The sequence below is a fragment of the Pinus tabuliformis genome, chromosome 7, assembly GCF_031772625.1.
Source record: "Pinus tabuliformis cultivar Carrire ecotype Pingquan chromosome 7, CPIR1, whole genome shotgun sequence".
NCBI lineage: Eukaryota > Viridiplantae > Streptophyta > Pinopsida > Pinales > Pinaceae > Pinus > Pinus tabuliformis.
The window spans coordinates 1,471,000,607-1,471,024,900 of record NC_142293.1 but is presented as its reverse complement, the minus strand read 5'-3'; the positions used below and the strand labels follow the sequence as shown (position 1 = coordinate 1,471,024,900).

At 36.6% G+C, this 24,294-nt stretch overlaps 1 protein-coding gene across 2 annotated transcripts in view; it reads right to left on the bottom strand.

The window, feature by feature from the left end:
* LOC149253354 (large ribosomal subunit protein uL29c-like) overlaps nucleotides 1-23,220 on the bottom strand; it is a 70,568-nt gene extending 47,348 nt beyond the window's left edge. For both annotated transcript variants that reach the window (XR_016267073.1, XM_089459890.1), the window contains exon 1: nucleotides 22,742-23,220. Coding sequence is in view for 1 of the 2 variants with exons in the window: in XM_089459890.1 (XP_089316016.1) it covers nucleotides 22,742-23,077 (336 nt within the window). In the remaining variant the exon portion in view is untranslated. The remainder of the gene's footprint in view (nucleotides 1-22,741) is intronic.
* Nucleotides 23,221-24,294: the final 1,074 nt, after the last annotated feature.

Here is a 24,294-nt window from a genome sequence, read left to right as displayed (position 1 = left end):
GGAAGGTCAAGTTGTTGGCCTTCCAAGAACGACTTGGAGTTGTGGAGAGACCCTCTTATGAGGGTCTTGTATGAGATGGACACTGAACTCTAGGAGCTCTGGGGGGCTTAGGGTACTTCTTGGAGCGATGAGAAACAATAGGGTGAGTGGTTCGGCCTTCCCTTGGTGGTTTGTTGTGTACAGGGTGAGTGGTTCAGCCTACCCCTGCGATACCCCTTGGCATCATGTAGGCAAGATGAGCAGTTCATCCTTCTCCTGCTGAGACATCCTACCCATGTAGTCTGGGACTCATGGGAAGTACCTCTCATCTGGCCAATGAGTAGGGAAATGAGGATAGGGACCATAGTACTACCGATGGACGCATCGTGTACTACTGTACTCCCTATGCTAGGATGACCAATATTGATCTGGGATCAATTAGCACTGACTTCAGGTCAATAAGAGTGGTATGAGACACTCTCTTTTGATTGGAACTGACTTCGGGTCAGTAAGAGTGGTATGACACACTCTCCTTTGATGACTGACTTCGGTTCAGTAGAGAATGGTATGATACATTCTCGATCACTTCTTCTTCTTCATAGTTCAACAGTGCATTCATGGCAGAGATAGTATAGATTGGCAAATGGATTAGCAGATAGAGTTCTCCCTAGTTGAGAGGGAGTGTTAAAATTGAAAACTAAGGCCAACCTCCACATGGGTAATCTAATTTATGACAGCTGATATTTTTCTTGGATTCCTCTCTTCGAGAGGTGTAAGATTGATCTAAAGATCATCCGATTCTGGCATGTACAAATGAAGTTATGCAAATTTTATGGCCAAATTCATTTTGCATTTTTTTTACTTATATTTTTTTTTTGGTTAATTTATTTATTTTTATTTTTTTTTTATTATGGCCAAAGGTCAACTAGCAAATTGGAGACCCTCCAACTAGCGAATTTTCTTTTAATTTTAATTTTAATGGCCAAAGGCCTAGAAAAATGGAGAAAAGGAGAACCTCCTAAATTCTGAGCAAAATGCTTCAATTCTATGGCAACAAGGTTGACAAATTTCGATAGCCAAGGACCTGGATCAAAGAACGAGCTTTATGCACCGGTTAATCAACCTAGAGGACCAAACCCCCTCTGATACCAAATGAAGCGAACAAAGTTCCTTCTGTAGATTAATTACTCCAAAAGACTTGGAATATCAAGATATCCATGAGGATAAAAATATTATATATTAAATGTGTAAATAAGAATGATAATGATTTACAATGAGAACGAGAGGCTTGCTTATATACCATGCAAGTGTCTCTTCATGAAGAGTCATGTCTCATTTAGACATGCCTCTTCAACCTAATACTAGTTTAACTAATTATTATTTATTGTTATTACTGTTTACATTATTTTACATTATTTATATATATTTTATTCGTTACAGTCGTTTCCTCGATTTTCGAGATCGAATCCTCAAAATGGGATCGTTTCCTAGGCGAAAGGGGTCGTTTGGGGTCGTTTCCTTAGACAAAAATCGCAATTTTTTAATAAAACAAATAAAATCCTAATTTTTATGAACGCCGAGAAGGGTTTAAACTTTAAACTTTAATTTCATTGTTTCATCTTTCATGATATCATTGCAACTTGGAAGTCGTCGTCGGTGAACTGTTGCGCCATCGCCCATCGACAATCACTCAGTGAACTTGACCATCAACTTCAGTTTATTTTGAATCCTGATATATGATATATTAGACTTGAGTCTTGACTCTATAAAAATTTGACTCTTGATGTATCAGACTTGACTTCTATTTCATTATTCAGTATTCATAGTTGGAAATTCAATATGGTTTAAAACTTTAAACATTTATTTTCATTGTACATTGTTAGTAGTTACACTGTACAGTTACAAACTTGTATGTATGATGTATGATTATATGATATCATGCTTTTCGTTTTAAATTTGTTTCAGTTATATGATTCATTGATTTATCATTTATCTTTCATGATGTAAGTGTTATCTATTATTGTTAATTTTAGGCAACAATGGTATGTTCTATGCTTTAGAGCAATTTTACTTCAATTTCTTTATTAGCCCAGTATCAATATTCAGATTAGCAATCACATCAACATGATAGTAAAATGCAGATAGAACATGAACATAAACAGTAGAAGACAAGTCAAGACAAGAGGACACAAGATGTGGCACCAACCAGGGACAAACCTCAATGTGGGGAACCCTTAATCAAATCTTCTTTTAGTCTTCAATAGTTCAACAAAGAGAGATAGTACAATTTAAAAATTTGATAATTTATGACAGCAACAAAAGAACCCTAACTAGAAAAGTCAATGCTAGTCAACAGGGCAGATTTGACCCTCAACAAATCGGTCAACTTCAGCCTCCAAACAACAAGATAAAACAACCCTCAAAACAATCAAATTTAGCCCAGTCAAAGTCTGGTCAAACAACCCACCTGCGGTCAGCCCTATCTGCAGTCAACGCTGGTCAACAGTCAACATTTAGCCTCGATTTCTTATCCCAAAAATGCGGGATGCCCAAATAGAGATAGCCCTCACAAAAATGCAATCAAAGAGGTCAACTCACGCTGGTCAATGCTTGGTCAAACTATCCAAAAATTCGGTCTCTTGAAATTTCACTCTCTTGAAATTTCGGCCTCCTGAAATTTCGGACGCATGGAGAGAGAAAGAGGCCTAGAAATTCGTGCCCAATAAATGAGGAGAGAGAGAGAAGTGTGAAGATGAGGGTGTCAAAATGAGACTAAGTCACCTTCTATTTATATGTAACGTTGAGAATGAATAGACGTGACTGTTGGGCTTCTGAGCCTACATAAGTTTGCTAGCCGACCTTGCTAGCATTACTAACCTTGAACATGCCGACCAACTTGTTGTAGATCTCCTTGGAGGTCTTCAATTCAGAGATGTAGGCCACCAGATGCTTGTCATTGGAATCCCTAATAATCTTCTTTGCTTTGACTTCAGCCCATGGTATTTTAAAAGTAAAAGAAAAAACAAAAGGGATACAGAATCTCATACCAAGTGCTATTTAAAACTTTTTACGTGGAGAAGCCCGTGGTTTTAGAAACAACCCATGGTAATTGCCCATGGTATTTTAAAAGTAAAAGAAAAAAAACAAAAGGGATACAAAATCTCTTTACGTGAAAGATAAGTTTTACTTTTTACCTAAAAAGTTTGGTGAACATCGTGACCTTGTCATATGAAAAGACGTGACCTTTATATTTATTTAGTGTGGTGACATCATAAAAGTTTATATTAAGTGTGACTTTTATATTAAGTGTGGTGACATCATAAAAAATGATAATATTAAAAATAATAATAATAATATTTAAGAAGTAAAATGGAGACTAGTAATGAAAGATTTCCTGAAACCTTTGGTAAATGTGTTTATACATTATTTAAAATCAAAGGATCGCTCGCAAGAAGAGATATCATAATCTCTATCAGTCTTGCTGAAACAAGTAATTATATTAGTCCTAAATGTGCTAACCAATTGGTGATTCCTGAATCAAATATAGTTGAAACAAATATTTTTGGCACATGTAACAAACAATACGATATAAGCAATCTACACCTAAATATTGGAGATTATACTTTTACCTCACAATTCACCGTGAAAACCTTATGTTTTAACGATAGTGACATTGTTTTGGGATCACCATGGATGAAAACTCTAGGTTCCTTTATTCTAAATACTAAGAAAAAGTTTTTAACATTTTCTTACAAGAAGAAGAAAATAACACTCCAAGATGTTACACTGAAACCTAATTTAGTAACGCCAGAAGATATATCGGATATTTCAAAAGTAATTTCTCAAGAAGGTAAAAAAGTATTACAAAATATGCAAAATGAAATTGACAAAATCACTATTGACAAAAATGAAGAAGTTTCTCAACTTAAAAACCATAGTGAAAAATTATTGACGCAAATTAAGAAACTTAAGAAGGATAAGAAGTCATTAAAAAACAAGGTACAACAACTTATCGAGAAGGAAGCATCAAATATAGGAATTCAAGTTGATGACAAAATAACAAATACCGATCCAGTGAATGTCACAACTCAGGAAGAAGACAAGCAAGTTGAAGAAAAGACGTGCTTGGATGTTGTAAGTCAGATGATAAATATTCCCAGTGCATGTTCCATAACCAACTCAACAACATCTTCGCCAGAAGAAAACATAAAAATTGCCACATGCCTAATAAGGGAAAGTCAAACCAAAAAAGTTCCCTATCGACATCCAAATCGTGAGAATAGACAGCTCAACCAATCTACGTATTGGGACCATTCAGACCAGAAACAACAAATTGATGTTTCAGAGAATAATGACGTAAAATCAATCTCGTCTTATGATGCCAAGTCGTTACAAAGTTCCAGTGATCAGAATACTATACAGAAGATTAATCTAGGATGGTCTGATCCCTTCTCAATGCGACAATTTTGTTTGTCACTTAGAAAATCATACCAGCTTGTATCGACGAAGATGATTGTTCCAAGACAGAAAGACTTTCGAAGCAGAAAAAGAGATCAAGCCTTTTTCATCGACAAGCTTTGAGAACAAAGCTTTTTGAGGAAGGAGGCAATGTAACGAATAAAATACATATATATATATAAATAATGTAAAATAATGTAAACAATGATAATCGTAAATAATGATTAGTTAAACTAGTAATTAGGTTGAAAAGGCATGTCTAAATGAGACATGACTCTTCATGAAGAAACACTTGAGTGGTATATAAGCAAGCCTCTCGTTCTCATTGTAAATCATTATCATTCTTATTCACACATTTAATATATAATATTTGTATACTCATGGATATCTTGATATTCCAAGTCTTTTGGAGTAATTAATCTACAGAAGGAACTTTGTTCGCTTCAACGACCCCTTCCAAGTTTCCGTGCATACCCTGATTTTTGGGAGCGTGGGGAAATGACCCCAAGTCCCCGGAGCACGAAGGAGCTAGGAATCTCGACCCCCAACTGGGGGGGCGCGACCTCGTGGAACACTGCTTCAAATAAGGCTTCCCTTCCAAAATTAGGACCTTGAACTCGCAATGGTGTTTCCTCCCTAGGAAGGAGTGGCTAAAGGACAACCCTATTAGGTGTTTTCAACCCCCAAGGGAAAGTAATAATGTTTTTTTCCTTCGTCCATGTGCTTTTGTCGGATGGGTGAGAAGAATGGGAGAAAAATCTCCTCCTATCATGTCACCCACTTTGGTAGCTAACAGGCACAATAAATGATGTATGACCTACAGTAAGCAAGAAGAATATCAGATGAGAGAAGTAAAAAAAAAATCAATACATTACAAAGAGGACTGGAATTGGAATTTATTTTCCCGAAAGACATTAAAGCCACTGTAAAGGTATTTTAGCATTTCACATCACTTCTTTCAATTTAAATTAGAAAAGGAAAGGGCAACTCTATGTTCAAAATGTATGAGTGACATTTCTACATTTATTGTAATCTTGGTTGATTGAACTCAATCCTCAGTATACTACAAAATCATTATATTTCTATAAATCAGTAGTAAATTTGAAAGCATGGAAAGCTAATTACGATGAATCCTAGTGGAGAAAGGAAAACAACTTGATAGAAAAGATAAAATGATATGAGCATAGTGACTAGTGATTGATACATTAGGTTGGGGCATGTTTATACTCTTACCATGCCTGTTTATTGAATAAGCCTCTTAATTGTTCAGATGATTACTTCAAGAAAGTTGAACAAATTGAACCAAAATTAAACAGTAAGAAAAATATGGAGTAAGAGCCACTATACACTCATCTCAGAAGTTCTAGAAATAATTGCGACGAAATACTTCTAGTGGAATCCATAATGCAAATCATTTTAAATTTTATGTAAATGTGTTAAGAAGTAGCAAATTAGTTTGAATACCTCTTAATCCGGTTTTAGTTTCAATAGTTAATAGGCATGTTGTAAATATTTATCTATTCCTATTCTTATTTTTATCAGATAAGCAGATAAAAAGAGACCCCATACCACTACAAATGGCATTTCTTGGATGATTCCTTATTGAACAGTGAAACAATAGATCTTGTAGAAGTCATCTTAGTTAAACTCAATCTAATTACAAATTTAATGAGATAATGTGATTTACCAGCCATGCAAGTGCCATTGGGACTAGAAAAGTGGTATGTTTATTCCAGGTTATATTTAATGTGTAATTTTCATAATTTTGGGCAAGTTTGTGTGCAATGGATTTCATGTTTTTTGGTCGATAACTTATATTTGAATATAGACCAATGTTGCAATATCCTCCCCCCTCCAGATCTGGAAGAGGATTTGCATCCTCGATAAATTCCCTACCAATCCTCAGGCAGAATCATGGATCCAAAAATCAGATCCATGGTTTTGCCTTTTTTTTCGCAGTTCCTGGAAAAGTGGAATCGTGGCAACCGATCCATGGTTTCAGCGACCCAATCTACGGTTCTTGAACTGATCAACCGTGGATCACGAGCAAATCCAAGAGAAAGGCAAACGATTTCGTGGACTTGTTTTTTTTAATTTATTATTTTTGGACTTGACTTGGGCTTTCAAACTATTATGTGAGGAATTATGCTTCCCAAACACTGCCAAGGTGCCCCCTTGATGCTCCCTAGACGCTTCCTAGATGCTCCCTAATGGTAATGTTAAATTCTTAAAGTAAAAGTGGCATCCTTTTACTTAAATTTTTAACATTACCATGAAATGATTCAAGATGTTTGAGAGTGGTTCCAACCTCATTAGACTTCATATGGAGAAAATAGAATTTCATATTCCATTCAAAATTCAGCAGACTTAACAGTTTTCAGAATTTCAGGATCAATGGGATTGTGGGATTTCATTAGATTATACCATGTATGAGGATATGTGATTGGCATTTAATCAAGAGCACCAAGCCCTATATATACCCCAGTGTTAGTGGTGTCGATTATTTAACTCCTTTGTCACGGACTTAGCAAAAATGTACCCTTCACTAAAGTCAAAATCATTGACCGGGCATGTTAAGCTTTCTCTACCATATTATAAGGCTTGGATTAAGCCGTTTGATCAAAATTGGGCGATGTTGACTAGTATCCCTAGAGAATCAAAGTAGAGGCAAAGGCTAGACAAGAGGAGAGTAATCTAGATTCTAGATGGTTGATGCTTGAATAATTAATCATTGATGTACAAAGGACGTCATATCTATCTTGATTTATGTACAAATATGCATGTTTTCATATCTTCTACAACTAATTTGGTATTTTGAATGTATTTTTAATATAAATGCTATATATATATATATAAAGGATGCTTCTGAGACTTTGCTTCCTAGATTTTTGGAAAATGACGATTCTGACACTTCACTTCCAAAAAATGTCCCCGCTTCATCCCCACTTCATGTAACATTAATATAGACACAATCATGGTAAGTACACCCAGTGATGCTGCATGGAGGAAGATGAGATAATGTGGTTTACCATCATGTGTAAAATTGCACATGGAAATATAAAAGAGGTATGCTCATGTAATATACCCAATCTCCTAGGTGTCATTAAAATATAAAAGTGATATGTTCATGTAACATACCTAACCCCCCATGTGTCATTAAGGAGGTGTACTGTTAAAATTTTTCCTCTTGATCACGCTTCTAAAACCAATTTCGAGTTTACAAAGGCCTTTTTCTCATCGAAAGCTTTCTATTAATTATATTGTTAGTCAATTACTCAATTCTAAAGCCACTTCCGAGTCTACAAATTGCTCAGAGAGAGCTTTCTAACAATTATACTATTACTCAATTTTGAACTCTAAACACAAAGTTATGCCCTTTAAAAGTTTATTAAGAATCTTCTCTTGCCACATCATCATCCGTATAGCCCCACTTGTGCTAGGTGATGTGGCTCGTAGGAATATACACCATCCTTTGTAAGGATGAGCCTTGAGTTTCAGCATTCAACTTCCTTTTGGGCTTATCACAGTAGTAAAATTCTTTCCCCAAGCGCCATCTTGCACCCCTTAATTTTACCCATGTGACGTATCACATTCATGAACACTTTCTACCTTGCAATGTCACATCTCATGAAACATTCGGGTCTCCAACGTTTTGTGCTCTTCAAATTTCTGAGTGCGACGTATCGCAAAACTTCCAAGGTTTTCTTTGGGTGGTTCCTCATCGCATTTTCAAAATATTTCCTTGTGCATTGTATCGTAAGATCCTTGAACTTCTTATCAAATACCATACTTTTAAGTCATGTTATACTTCACAATATAAACATGTTCAGAGTGTGTCGTGCTGCATAATACTCGCATTAGAAAAGTATTTCTCTGATGTGACAATCTCTTTCTCTACTTTCTCGACTTTCCTTCTTTACCAAGCCTCTATGTTTTCTATGTTTCTCCATCTTCCTTTCTCTCATTTCTTTCTCACCTTTCCCTTCTCCTTCTTCTGCCCAAATCATTTTAATTTTCATCCATTCCTCTCCTTATGACGCAGATGATACATTTGGTCCCACACGACATGTCGCAAGAAGTTTCTTCTTACAATATCTGACAAAGAGAAAAGCTTTCTCCCAATGTGACACTATGACATGTGTCCCTGCCTCAATTCATGCGCCCAAGAGTTTTCTGACTTGCGACAAGGCTCTAGCCTCGCCTAGGTCCTCGTATCACTTGAGTTCTCGTATCGCATCACAACAAAAGTTCTCTAGAGCGCCATGTTGCATCCTAAACAATGTTTTGTGGCATGAGAGAAGACTTTCTCTCATGTGATATGTGGCCTTCTCTCTCCCTTTTTCATTTTGGTCCCAGCCTCATCTTGCACAACAAATTTTCGTTTGAGCAAAGCATCATGCCAGACCTTTTAGTGGCGCAATATGCCACACCCTCGAATTTTTCTCCCCCATAAAGCCTAACATATTCATCCATGCGTCCCTTAAACCCCTTTGTTGTATCGCACGAAGATTTTCTTGGTGTGATACACACTATATCTCATGAAGAAAATCATGCTCAAAACTTGAACTTGCCTTAGCCAAAAGAGCCTAAAATTTTTCTCAAGTATTTCTAAGTGCTTTTCCCAAGGGGAATACCTCTTTCAAGGCTCCCTTAATCATTCTATGGCACAAAAAGGGTTGCTTAAGCCCTATATCGCACCAGTACTCCAATACGAGAGCAATAAGGTCTTATCAATCAAATGCAAGGGATTGCACTAGAGTGATCAAGATGAAAAGACTTCATATTTGTAGACATAAATTTGACAATGTAAAACAAGCCACCACCCCTTTCTATGTCTCCTTAACGCTTCATAAAAATGTTTTCACCTAGCCACTCTATTTTAAGCCATCATTACCATAGCTAGATATCAAAAATAGGTCTTCGAGTGGTGTATACCTAAGACATCCATGATCTACAACTGCATAACCCTAAAGTATATCTTCTTCATCACCTAGAAATGTAAAGGTGTACTGCTCTAATATAGGTCTTAGAGTGGCGTTAACCTAAGACATCCATGATCCGCAGTTGCATAATCCTAAAGTATATCTTCTTCATCACCTAGAATTGTAAAGGTGTACTATTAGATGCTTTAAGTCTCATTGCAAGGTAAAGAGGTCGTCAACAGATACTTAATTTAATTGCTTATATATTATAGGAAAGTCCTTATCCTCTTGGAAAAGACCTCATAACAACATTTATCCTTGTGCATTTCAAGCCCAAGCATAGCAACCATGAAAAATCATCAAGATGAAAACTCAACTCTATTATGTTCTCTTATTATAATTCTATCAACCATAAGCTAAAGTCAAGAACACTTAGGGGCATCCTTCTACTAGTTTAAAGGACTACCAGAGAGTTTTCCAGACTCAATTCTTCTTGAATAGTGCCAGGGTTGCAACAATTCATAAGCCCTTCTATTCTATCTCAAGTTCCCAGGCACCATCATGCCATGAAGAGCAAATAAATGGTCAGCAAACTGACACTTGACACACTGGGAGTACAAAATTTTACACCTCCCATTTAACATTCTTGCAAGGTTTTCATAGGTGGTAATCCCCTTCACCAATATTGTTGAAAAAATGACAACAATTATGTAAATAATGTAATTGTGGGTAAATCTATTTTTTACCATTCAGTCAATTTTTGTAACAAAAAGAAGTTATGTAACGAAGTAGCCCATATTAATTGGTGATTGCCCGAGAGGCTTGTAACTTGGAGAAACATTCTTGAGCAATAAGATTTCCAATCCCTTGCCCCGTGGAGGTTTCCTTGACACATTGTCAGGGTTTTACCACGTAATTCTTTGTGTTAAGTTGTGTTTGTGATTCAGTTTCCTAATTTTGTTCATTTATTTCTTGATTGAATGATAATGGCTCTAAAACCAACAAGTGGTATCAGAGCTTACGATGAGTTGAGATTGATTGGAGAGAGTAGTCGAGTTCCATTAAAAAAGACACCAGAGAAAGTTGTTGAGAAAGTAACTGTGTCAGGAGGGGTATGTTCAAATTTTTCTTAAGAGCCGAGCAAGAGAGACTCTGCCCGCTCGAAGAGAAAGTGAGCCGCTTATCTGAGGGAGAAAGTCGTGAGTCTGTCCGAGCAACAAAGAAGATTGTCAGTGGTGCTCGAAGAGAAGACAGACGGTTAAAGAAACTCTACCCACTACTGTGAAGAGGAAGAGATCGAGCAGGCAGGGTCGGAAGACTCGGAACCACCGATGTCCACTAGTCATTTTTGTTTCTGAGACGAAAGAAGAGTTGTCAGTCGTTGGCTGAACCGTCGGCAGAGAGGGTTAGACCGGCAAAAATCCGCTTTCCAGACTGCCAGAGAGAGCCAGAACCACCGTTGTCCGTTGGACGAAGAGCAGTTCAAGACGACGTTGTGTGTGGTGTGAGGGAAAGACGCCATAAATTTTGCAAAGCTGCAAGACCGATAAGAGACAAAGCCTTTTGTATGCCATCGTGCCATGAGAAAACAGAGACAGAGGGTCGTTTTGAAGGAGCAGAAGCCGTCAATCGATTAAGGGAGCAGAGCCGTCGGAAAGACAAAGTCGTGACCACCCGGGTAATTTTTATTTTTTACAATTTAAACAACAACAAAAAAAACTTTTTGATTGAAAGTAAATAAAATTCTGAAGATTTTGTTGTTGGGCTATCTCAGAAAACTGGTGAATTTGTTGAATGAAATTTAGAGTAGCGTTTCTTTAATTGAAGGAAAGGAAAACGAAAAAAAAATTATATATTCTGAAAAGAAACAGAATTCTGAAATTCATGGAAGTGAAATGGAGTAGGGTTTGTTGAGCAGTAACAAAAAAAATTGGAATAGGAGGGGAAATCCTAGAAACCAGAATTAAAGAAAAAGAAAAAAAACCTAACTGAAAGAAGGAAACCCTAAAGGATTTTTTTTCTAAAAAGAATTCAGAACCCCTGTAGGAAGAAATGGCAAAAACGACTAATGCTAAGATTGAGGTGGAAAAGTTCACCAGCAAGAACAATTTTTGCATTGTGGAAATTGAAAGTTACAGATTTGTTGGTGCAACAAGGGTTGCACAAAGCATTAGATGGGGTTAAAAAGAAACCTATTGGCATGACATATTTGGATTGGGAGGACTTGGATGCCCGAGCTCTCAGTACCATCAGGTTGTGCCTAGCAGATGAAGTTCTCTTCAACATTGTTGAAGAAACCTCGGCATCAGGTTTATGGATAAAATTGGAAACACTATATATGACCAAATCGTTAACCAAAAGAATTTATTTGAAGAGGCAACTATATAGCCTTCGGATGAAGGAGGGTACTAAAATTGCAGAACACTTAAATGTTTTTAATACACTTATTTGCCAGTTATCAGATATGGAAGTTAAATTTCAGGAAGAAGACAAAGTTATTACCTTGTTGTGTTCCTTCCTGAGTCTTGGGATCACTTTGTGACTTCTATCAGTTTGAGCACAACTGAATCTTTGGAATTTGATTCAGTTGTGGGAGCTCTGTTATCTGAAGAAGTACGGAGGAAGTCCAGCATTGAAACTTCCGCACCAGAAGCCATGGTAGCCAGAGGTCAATCCAAGGAAATAGGGGAGAAAACAAGGAGTTCTTCTAGATCAAAACCAAAGGGCAAGAAGCGTAAAGCCAAATGATGGTACTGCAACAAAATAGGACACCTCAAAAAAGACTATTGGAAAAGAAAGGAGTCCGTTGATAGCCCAGAGTGTAGTGTCCTATTTTTCTAGTATAGTTTTGTCACTCCTATCAAGGGTTATATATATATATGATGGGTTGATCACTTGATTGAGGAATAATGTTTTACACACATAGTTATATTTCCTTTTATGTTTATGTATGGCAAATTGATCACTGGATTGGGGAACAATGTTTTATATAGTTATATTTCCTCTTATATGTGGCATCATTGATTATCTGTATTAGATGGTTTTGGTTAAGTAAAATGTTATACATATGTTTTTTTGTTTGTATCTAATTTATGAAGCAGGTGTATGACATGGATGGTGATCTAAGATTGAGACACATATACCCATGGATTCTCATGGTTATGCAGAATAGATGGTTAATTATGATTTATGGATGATACATGATTTGTGTGATTATATATGTCTAATATTGTACTAAGCAAGATGTGGTAGGGTACCTGGTCATTTTCCAACAAGGATGTTCAATTATGAATGACTGTGGAAGTCATTTCTTCAAAACCAAAATGATTGTGGAAGCCATGCACCATTCTGGATAAAATGTGATTAATTTAATTTCATTATGAAATTCATTTGATTCCTTTGATCTATGAGATTGTAATGTATGCAGGTCTTTAAAAAAGGCCTTACCAGCGAACCATCAGATGGGCAAAAGCTCACAATTAGTACCATAAGGAGAAACGTAAAGTTTTAAAGCACAGTAGATGAGAGGGCATGGAAATTAGGGCGTGGAGTCCTAAATCCAAGAAAGATAAAGACGTGGAGTCATGAATATTTAAAAAGATCAAGTTGTGGAATCTTGGATCTTTGGAGTAGATCAAAGCGCGAAGTCCTCAATCTACTAAGGCACAGAGATGCATGAAACAGGGGTGCAGAATCCCTATTCTCCAGAATAAAAATACCTCTCATGGATGAATTTCCTTAAATAAAATTTCATTCTCACAATTCTGGAATGACTTTCTAAAAATAGAAAGTCATGTCTAGCATCTCAAGCACGACTTTCCAAAAATAGTAAATCACTTTACATAAATTGGTAATCAAGCGGAGTTGAAGAAAAACGAATTAACTTATTATTAATCAATCCTAATAATTCAATCTTGATTGAATCCTCAATATTGTTAATATTATTATTATCTTTTACGAGACTATGATATTATTATTAAAAAGGAATCACAAGTCAATTTTATCTCCTCAATCAATTCACACATCTCCTTCATGACTCTCTCTCTCTCCCCCCCTCTCTCTCTTAAATAATTCATTATACTCTATTTTAGGCACTCATCAAAGAATGGCATATTCCTTTTCACTCATTAAAAATATGTCATAAAATATTCCTCTTACGCTCTCTTTAATGCATATGTTACACTCTCCTTAACTAAGGCATGCATACCTCTCCTTAATGGCATAAGTTACACTCCTCTAATGGAATCCAGTGCATGCACATTACTCCTCCTTTATGATAAGAATTGGTTGCTCCTCCTATATATGAGTCTCATGTATTCCCACTTGGGGATTATGAGGCCAAGAATGGAAGAGACTTGAGGAAAATAGTGAGAGGGAGAGATATGGAGAGTAGCCAATTGCTTCCATAATAAATCTGAAATTATTGTTAAAATCCTAAGATCTCTAGCTATTGAGGTTGGCCATGAGTGGTATTGAGAGGAAGTGAAAATTTGCTTCCTTAGTTTGCCTTGCAACTCTCTCTACTATTGTCTTTTGGTACTGCTTGTGAGCTTTTGCAGCTCGAGGGTTCCAGGGGGGAAAGTTCTTCCTAGATATGATTGGGAGGCAAACCGAGTGGTTCACAATGAGTTGGTAAGGATATTGGAGCTGCAGCATACTCTCATTGGAGCTGGAGCATACTCCCATTTTTTGAGTTGTATAAATTCACTGCCAGGTATGTTGACAACATTATATTGTGTTTCTTTTTGTAGTTCATTACATGGTTTTGCTTATTTGGTTGTTGACTGAAACTTAGATATATATCAAATGCTGCACACTAAATGTTGAAGGAATTTTGCAAAAACTGTAGTTTTTTTTGTATAGTTTCATTGCAAGTTGATTTACATCATGTCTTAATGGCTGAAGCATTCAGGGTGTCATGAGTTGTATGAGAACATGTTAATAGCATAAATTTGGTTTTTTCTTTCTCTTTTTACAGTTGTAGATAAGTTTGCATAGTATATGTTTAACAAAAGGGACAAATGAGATAGTATCAATTTGTTTTTGGTTGTGGTTTTAAATAATCGCATTTCTGGGCGTTTCTGTTTCGATTTATTTTAACTTCAAGGGGTATCTGTACCTTATGGCCATGTCGCCCCAACTTTGATTTCAAAAAACAGAGTTTCAGAATCCAGTTCTATAATCTTCTATATTTTACAAATTTGTTGTTGCTGCCTGGTGGTTTGTCTTGCTTCTTTTTTTTTATAGCTGTGATTTACCTGGTAATCTCTTTTTATGAAACCAGTCTGTTATATAAACTTGGAATAATTATTTTAAAGTATCAATGGTTAATACAATGATAGTTTAGTAAACTTGTGACTGCTTGTTTGATAGTTTAATAGCTAGCAGCTTGTTTTGTGACTGCTAACCGTTGTTCAAAATTCCCAATGGTTGTAGCTACATCGCTGCGAGCTATTTGTAAAAAATCTTAAATATTTATAGTCATTATGTGCCTAAACTTTTGTATATGCAGCGATTAAGATCGATGACAGTTCTACTTATGTATTAGGTTCACTTCTTGGCATCACTGACAAAGAAAAAGAAACTATGTAATCTTATATTCATGTTGGTTAATTTTGGTGAAATTGCCTTAAGGGTTATGGTTGTAAGTGTTTGACAAAATGCCTCAATGGTTGTATATTTCATGCTTGCAAACTGTTTGACATAATGCTTCAATGGTTGTAACTAATTACATCTATGAATTGTCTATAAAAATGACTAAATAAATTTAGGATTTGCAACCAAGGTGTTTCTGAAAATATCTCAAAGAATAAGCATGATGATTCTATTGAATTAAAAATCCATGGAAGGCAAATTGGTTAGGTGAAATGTTGTAATTGTTAGCTCACATATGAATTCATAATAATTGGAAACCACTCCTTTTATCTTGTTTTTCTTCCCTTTGTTTTACCAAAGAATTCATAGGCATATTATCTAAAACAAAATCAAATTAGTCACTCTTAAACACGCTTAATTGCAATAGAAGAAACAATTAGCTTATTGGAAATTGTGGTTTGTAAAGATTGATATTATTTATCCCACTAAAAACTCTATCATTTAAATGTGATTTTAAGACTTATGGTTGTAAATTTTTGATCTTGAGGAACCATGACCCTGTAGCCTTAATGAAAAGTTTAATATTACCATGGGTTAGTTAGTTAGTAGAAATTAGTATGTAGTGTAAAGAATATCAATAAAAATAAAAATAAAAAATATAGATATATGACCTTTCATTAACTTTTACATCTTAAAAATTTAAACTTAAAACACATTTTGAGTCAGCCTTAGTACAATACTGATGGTTGGTAAGGTGGGACCTTAAACAAAGAAGGAAGCAAATCAAGTTGAGTCAGGTATGATTGATGAAATTTTATCTGTTGAATTAGGTATGGTAGATGAAGCTTTACCTGTTTGCAATGTCTCTCAGAATTATGAAAATTGGTTGTTAGATTCTGGTGCTTCTCATCACATGAGTCCGCACAGAAATTGGTTCACTTCATATGAAGCTGTGAATGGTAGTTTTGTTTTTATGGGTAATAATGTATCTTGTCAGACTATTGGTATGAGAAATATCAAAATTAAAATGTATGATGATACAGTTAGAACATTGATTGATGTTAGACATGTACCTAAGTTGAGAAAGAATTTGATTTCTTTGGGAGTATTGGACTCGGAAGGTTACAAGTTTACAGGTCAAAATGGAGTGTTGAAAGTTTCAAAGGGCGCTCTGGTTGTTATGAAGGAAGAGAAGATCAGAACCTTTACAGACTCAAAGGAAGTACTCAGGTCAGTGAAGCAGCGACTGTATCTGAGAAGGCAGAAGAAGGTACTCGCCTATGGCATCAATGGTTGGGTCACATGAGCGAGAAGGGTCTTCAGGTACTGATGAATCGCAAGTTGCTTCCTGATTTGAAATCCTTGAAGTTGGATTTTTGTAAACATTGTGTATATGGAAAACAATGTAAACAAAAATTTAAAATTGGAAGTCATAATAGTAAAGAAATTTTGGACTATATTCATTTTGATCTTTGGGGACCATCTCCTATTGTATCTTATGGAGGTGCATTATACTTCTTAACATTTATTGATGATTTCTCCAAGAAAGTCTAGGTCTATATGTTGAAAAGAAAAGTTGATGTATTTAATGTTTTTAAACAATTTAAAGCTATGGTGGAAAAGAAAACAGGAAAATCAATTAAATGTTTAAGAACTGACAATGGCGGTGAATTTACTTCCCTAGAATTTGAACAATATTGTAAGGATGAAGGGATTGTTAGACATAAAACTGTTGTTTATACTCCTCAACAAAATGGCGTTGCCGAACGTATGAATCAAACTCTTATGGAAAGAGCCAGAAGCATGTTCAGCAATGCTAACCTGCAAAAGGAGTTGTCGCAGAAGCAGTATCTACTGCTTGTTATTTAGTTAACAGACCACCTTCAATTACCATTAATTGTAAAATTCCTGAAGAAGTTTGGTCAGGTCAGTGCTGTGATTATTCACATTTAAGGATTTATGGTTGTGATGCCTATGCTCTTATTCCAAAGAATCAGCGTTATAAGTTAGACCCAAAAGCAAAATGTTGTCTTTGTTGGGTGTGATTATGCAGTGAAAGGATACAGGTTGTGGGATCCTTCTTCATGCAAGATAGTCATTAGTTGAGATGTAAAATTTGATGAATCTTCTCTTCTAAAACCAGATGTTGAAAAATTTGAACAAGAACATGTATTGTTGAATCAGCAAATTCAGTTGGAGGCTAAACCTTTTTCGAAAAGTCAAAAGGAAGGAGAGACTTCTGAAGAAAAAGGTGAAGAAGATGCAAAGGAATCGTAGAAATTCAAGAACCAATTCAACAACTAGTCACTCTAAGGAGGTCTACAAGGGAGAGAAGAACACCCAAAAGGTATGAAGATTTTGCTTCATCTATTGCATTGATTACTGAAGATGGGGAACCTTCTTGTTATCAGGAAGCAGTGGATGATGCAGATAGCGAAAAGTGGAAAAGGGCTATGGACAAAGAAATGGATTCCTTAGCCAAGAACAAAACCTGGGATCTTGTAGAACTTCCTGAAGGGAGAAGTGTTGTCGGATGCAAATGGGTCTTCAAATTGAAGCGAAATGTTGATGGAAGTATCGAAAGATATAAGGCGAGGCTGGTAGCAAAAGGGTATTCTCAGGTTGAAGGTATTGACTTTCATGAGATTTTTTCACCAGTCATAAAACTTGTTTCTATTCGTATTGTGTTAGCACTAACTGCATTACTTGATCTTGAGTTAGAACAGTTAGATGTTAAAACAACTTTTCTTCATGGAGATTTGGATGAAGAGATTTATATGGAACAACCAGAAGGTTTTGTACAAGGTCACAATAGAAGATTAGTTTGCAAGCTCAGGAAATCATTGTATGGCTTGAGGCAGTCTCCCAGGAAATGGTACAAGAAGTTTGATTCCTTCATGGTGAGTCAGAACTTTACTAGAAGTGAGTATGATCATTGTGTATACTTTAAAAGTTTCAATGGCATATTCATTATCTTGGTCTTGTATGTTGACGATATGCTTATTGCGAGCAAAAGCATGGAAGAGATCAACAGGTTAAAGGCTCAACTCTCTAGGATGTTTGATATGAAGGATCTTGGAGCGGCAAAACATATCTTGGGCATGGAGATACATAGAGACAAAAAAAAATGGAAAGCTCTGAAAAATGGAAAGTTCTGGTTATCATAGCAGATGTATGTGGAGAAAGTACTTTAAAAGTTTGGTATGAACAATGTGAAACCTATTAATGTTCCATTAGCTTCCCATTTTAAGCTTTCTTCGGTTTTGAGTCCTAGAACTGATGAAGAAAAGAAGTATATGTCTCGTGTACCATATGCAAATGCGGTAGGAAACTTAATATATGCGATGGTATCTACAAGGCCTGACATTTCACATGCAGTTGGAGTTGTCAGCAAGTTCATGGCAAATCCAGGAGAAGAACATTGGCGAGTAGTGAAATGGGTGCTTCAGTATTTGAGAGGCACAAGTGACCATTGTATCATCTTTAATGGTAGTGAAGGTTCAATCTGCGGATATGTGGATGTTGATTATGCAGGTGATTTGGACAAGAGGAGATCTACTACAGGATATGTCTTTACTCTTGCAGGTGGAGCAATTAGCTGGATGTCAAAGCTTCAAGAAACAGTTGCTTTGTCTACTACTAAAGCAAAGTATATAGCTGCTTCAGATGCCTATAAAGAGGCAATCTGGTTGAAAGGTCTACTTGATGAGATTGGAAGGACGCAGGAGAAAGTGAATGTATTCTGTGACAGTCAGAGTGCTATTCATTTGGCTACAAATCCAGCTTATCACAGCAAGACCAAGCACATTGATGTAAGGTACCATTTTGTGAGACATGTGATTGATGGCGGAAAAGTAGCTCTCAAGAAGGTCCATACACAGGAGAATCGTGCAAACATATTCACGAAGCCAGTTTCAGTAGAGAAGCTGCGATGGTGTTTGGCTTCTCTTGGCTTGCAAAAGAGATGATGAATGGGCATGGGCAAGGGATTAGGAAAATTGTTGTCAAGGTGGAGATTGTTGAAAAAATGACAACAATTATGTAAATAATGTGATTGTGGGTAAATCTATTTTTTACCATTCAGTCAGTTTTTGTAACGAAAAGAAGTTATGTAACGAAGTAGCCCATAATAATTGGTGATTGCCTGAGAAACTTGTAACTTGGAGAAACATTCTTGAGCTATAAGATTTCCAATCCCTTGCCCCGTGGAGGTTTCCTTGACACACTGTCGGGGTTTTATCACGTAATTCTTTGTGTTAAGTTGTGTGTGTGATTCAGCTTCCTAGTTTTGTTCATTTCTTTCTTGATTGAATGATAATGGCTCTAAAACCAACAAATATACCAGTCAGCATCACTTCTCTCTCAGGAAGATAAGCATGGATAAAAGCATCCACTAGGAAAATGCACCATCCATATCACTTATGTAGGCTGGTGTACCTGGATATATCTGTCTCTGTGTGTGTGTTAGGAGTAGTTGATGTGGGAGAGTATGAAAGTCCCTACCTCAAGGGATCTCAGACATGCAATATCACCAACCTGTAATCCATTCCACAGCCACTATACTATTGAGACTACTTAACAACAGTCCCATAAATACATCTACTTCATATGCTAAGGTCATAAGATAAGCTTCTAATATACTTAAGAATTATCATGACAAGTATAAAGGCAACACCTTTTAAGCCACGAGTCCCTCTCCAAGCTCTTAAATTTCATGCTACAGTGTTTCATTGATTGTATAAAGACCGTAACGAGACATTAAAACACTAATGGCAATTGTCTCAAACATCAGGGACCAAGACTTGTGTTGGGTGTAACCTACAACTGTTCACCTGGTGAATCAAGATTCAAAACATATCCGATTCCTAACATAACATAACATGCAGAAATAGGTCTGCTATACAGACTCACTACTATCAGTCCAGTTAATTCCATTACCAGGCTGCAAATTGTGTTCCAAGTCTCACAACCAAGACTACCCCTGAATCTACACCATTCAGGGCTCACATCCCTTTGAGTACTTTAAAATGGTTATTAAGGATCATTTCCTTCTTTAAGAAATTCATTGCAAATGTAAGACAATGCATCAATATAATCAAGGTGACCATGCTTCATGGTTATGATCATAAAATTCAGTTAAACAAACAAGCTACTAATCCATAACTTCTTAACACAATCCTGCTGACAACACACCTCATATATGGCAAGCATAATTCATCATTTAACTTGGATATGTGTAAAAAAGAAATAGAGCAAAATCATAAGAACTTATCTGTTGTTAAAGCTGTCAAGCAAACAGAATGGAGTTTTCCACCCAACCATAAGCACAGATGCACTTGGTCCTTCTACATCTGGCCACCCCCTGAACAGATGATGACACCACAAGGGCAAATTTACAGCACTCAGAAAACTGTGAGCCAACTGGTAAACTATCCTCAAAGGTATGAATTTAATAGGGAATCCTTGGTAGGACCTCCACAATCTCCAGGTACTCCTCTACTGTCCTGCATCACCTAAGGGAGTCCCTTCACTACTATACAGTCCCACAGTGAATCCCCTCCGTTGTGCTTATTGTGCATGGCCAGCTCAGCACCAGATCGTAACCCTCATACTCAGCAAGCTCTAGGAACCTCCCCACGCCAATCCAGAGCCTCAATTCACTGGTTTTACTAGGCTCTGCTTGCATGTCCTCCGCATGCAAACTCCACATCCCTGGCACCACACACGTGAGTCTGCTCCTGTCAGTCGAATGCCTTTCCTACGTGCAGTCTCTCCTCAAAAAATATGACCCCTTCCTCAATCCATGCAACTCACCCTTCAACTCGTGGGTACAATTTCTAATGGAGAAGTTTCTAGAGGGTGATGGGACTCAACCCACTCCTCTCATTACTGTGGAAGGTGTTCCTTCCACCTATTGCACTAAATGATTGGCTTGCTAAGTCAATTAACAATGAGGGAAATGGAGGATAATTTTCACAATTTATTTTGGACAGTAAAACTAATTGGGCAAAGGTGGCTAGGGATCATTAGACATATTGGAACCTTTCTTGGCCCCTTCACTGTTCGTCATTCATGGTATAATTGTTCCTATAGGCACTCGTGCCTCAGTCAGCTGCTGGCATTTTCAATAATTAAAATAAAATGCATTTACATCGTCTTGAGCTATCCCGTTAGACTTGGCAAATTAATGAAACGTCCATGCCAGAAAAAAAGCATTGTTAAACATGATTGGTTACATTTTATCACGGGTATTAGGAACTGGGCATTACAGCTCATAGAAATTTATATTTTCTGCGTAACTTTCAGAATTTTGGGCAAGGTTTGGGGATGTGAATTGTATGTTTTTCTGCTGGATAATATACGACTCCTTGTATTTGAATATGTATACAGTGATACACACACAGTAACCACATCCAATGATGTTGTAGGAGTCGGGGGATTTACTGCCAAATGGCTCACCTAGAAGCTAGACTGTTTGCTTAGAAAGTTTCACTGATTGTCGCCAATCTCGATGCCTATGGTATTCATTACTTACAGCATCTCAGACTAAACAGAAGATGGCAGCGTTGCAAAACTCCAATTTCTTCACGATTTTTCCAAGTTTGTTATCTGTTTCAGGTTGCCGAGTTTTCCGATTTCTTCCAGGTCTGAGTTTATGCAGGCCAAGTTTTGCCCCTCTCTTTTTCCGATACCGCCAATTTCCCAAGTTGTTGACCCCTTCCAATTTTTTTGCCAATGTCGAGCTCTGCAACACTGGTAGATAGACCCCAGTGCGATTGATGGATGAATTAGTTTCCAAAAGATTTGTAACAGAGTAACCATGACACCCATACTAGACAGAAACCAATGCTAGTAACACGTGTCTCCATTTCTATAACTTGTGCATTGGTGTGTCACTTTCGCATTCCATGCTTCACAAACCCCAATCCCAAACACGCGTTCTTCACAACGTCTGAGCCAAGACCTTGGGAGAACATATTTACAGTCTCAATTATGTTGGAAGTTTGACAACGAATTATGAAAATTAAATGTAAGTAGTTAGTTTTATACCGAAATAGCAGTTATGTAAATGAGGAAGCTGGTATAAAACTAGTGAATACCCGAGAAATGTAATCGTAGAAAATCATTGTTGAATTAATAGAGATTTCAATCACTTGCACCGTGGATGTTTCCTTCACACCCTGTCAAGGTTTTACCAGGTAAATCCTCTGTGTTTATTTGTGTTTGGTTTCAGTTTTCCAGTTGGTTATGAATCTTTCTTGGTCAATGTATAACTGAATGTTTATTATCTTTCTTCATTTCCCCTATTCAAACTACAAATTAATTCTTTCCCATCAATGTTCATAGGCACAATGTGCAGAGGCACACTGCTTTCCCTTGTCTAACCAACACAATGCATAACCCATAAGCACAGGCCAACACAACAAGAGACTATGATTGCCGCCTATGCACTCTAGCCCTCCTCCCAACACACAATCCCCATGCCATGGTAAACCAGAAAATCTCTGTTTACAAGCTCTTTATAAAGGGCCAGTAGTACAATTCTCATGAAATTATATCAACTCACCCACAACATTTCACAGCCCTGTTTATGCATTATCCTCAGTCCATATGCATGTACTATCGGGGCTGTGAAGTGCTGTAGGTGAATTGATGTATATTATACGTTGGGAACTGAATCGATTGAGTTATCTAGGCTTATTGAGCTACTCTTTTTTTGTTCTCACACATTATGCAATATATTACACCCTACATCTTAGAATGCAAGCTTAATGTAAAATGCCTACCCTTTTCTGCAATCGCCCGAACTCGCTGGATTTTAGCTCCTGTCTGGTGGCCTTCTTAATCCGCAACATGACAAGCTCTCCCTTGAGATCAATCACTTCTTCATTGAGTTGCTCAGTTGCTTTTGTTCTGATTTCTTTAAGTTCCTCTTCCCTCTTTGCCATCATCACGGCCTTCAAAGGCTTGTAGCTGCAAACGCCCTTAGGCGCACTTACTCTGAAGGGAATTCTGCCACTGAAGTTGGTGTTTAAGCTGCTCATTCCGCGGGCCTTATCAGAGTGATTCAAATTCAATGCACGATTCGGAGGCGTATAGAAGCTCATCATACTGGCAGCCATGGCTGGAAAACCCGAGCACACTACTACCTCTCAGAGTCCCTCTTGATAAGGCCGCTGCTTTGCTTTATTGCCAACGATCCATTTTAAAACCATTTTAACTGTTCGCTTGAAGTCTTCCTGATAAGGCCGCTGCTTTTGCTTATTGGCAACAATCCATTTTAAAACCTTTTTAACTCTTCCGTTGAAGTAACTGAAACATGTTTTCATATTAATTGAAAGACTTGCTACATCCGCGGAATTTGTATCTTATTTTTTGTGTTTTACAATTCAATGGGGTTTTACCATTTAATGGGAAAGACAAGTTGTTTTTTAAATTTCTGGAAAACTTATTATTATAAAATAGATATTATGAACACCTATTATTATTATTATAAAATAGATATTATGAACACCTATTATTTGTTGCTATAGGTTCATTCATTACAATTATTCAATGAAAACCAAAATTATATTATCTAGAATTATTTGTTTGTGGTATGTAAAGGAGCATGCTTTCACTCTTTTTAAATGTCTCTGAATCTTGGATCATTAACCTAATTCCTTTTGTCGCAGAAAAACAAGTCTTAATTTATAAAGATTGCAATCGGGTTTGAATCTTTAGGATATGGATTGGGTAGAATTTTTACTATTCACGAGTAGACACTCCACCCATAAGAGGAAAAAAATTAATTATAAATGAAATGAAATTATATTTTAAGGTCCACGAGACTAAAAATAGTCTATGAGACCATTAGTTCCCTGTTTTTCGCTTTTTGCAATTCAATCCTTTTCCGATTCAAATTGATGATGAGTTGACCCAACCTTCCAACAATCCCCTCCCTAAAAAGACAATGTCAAGAAATTGATGCTAACATGTTCTCATAACTTTCTCTAATGTCTTTGAATGCATCACTTTCTTCTTTCTACCCAACTATTTTCCCCATACCTTTTTTTGAAACTTCTCCATAACAAATTCATTTATCTCCTTGCTATTTGCAGAACAAACATTAAGGTAGATATTCCATTTTTGCATCCATGTGTAGTTTTGTTTCATCCATGTTTTCTTTCTTTCACTCATGCATTCATTGGAAATAATATTATGCCATCTACCTACTCTCATTTACTGAATTTTTTTTAGATATCTTATGAGTTGCACCATAGCAATTGCTTCAATAGGAGTTGCTCCTGTTTCACTCAACATTATCTCATAAGGTACTCAAAATTTTATTTTGAACTTG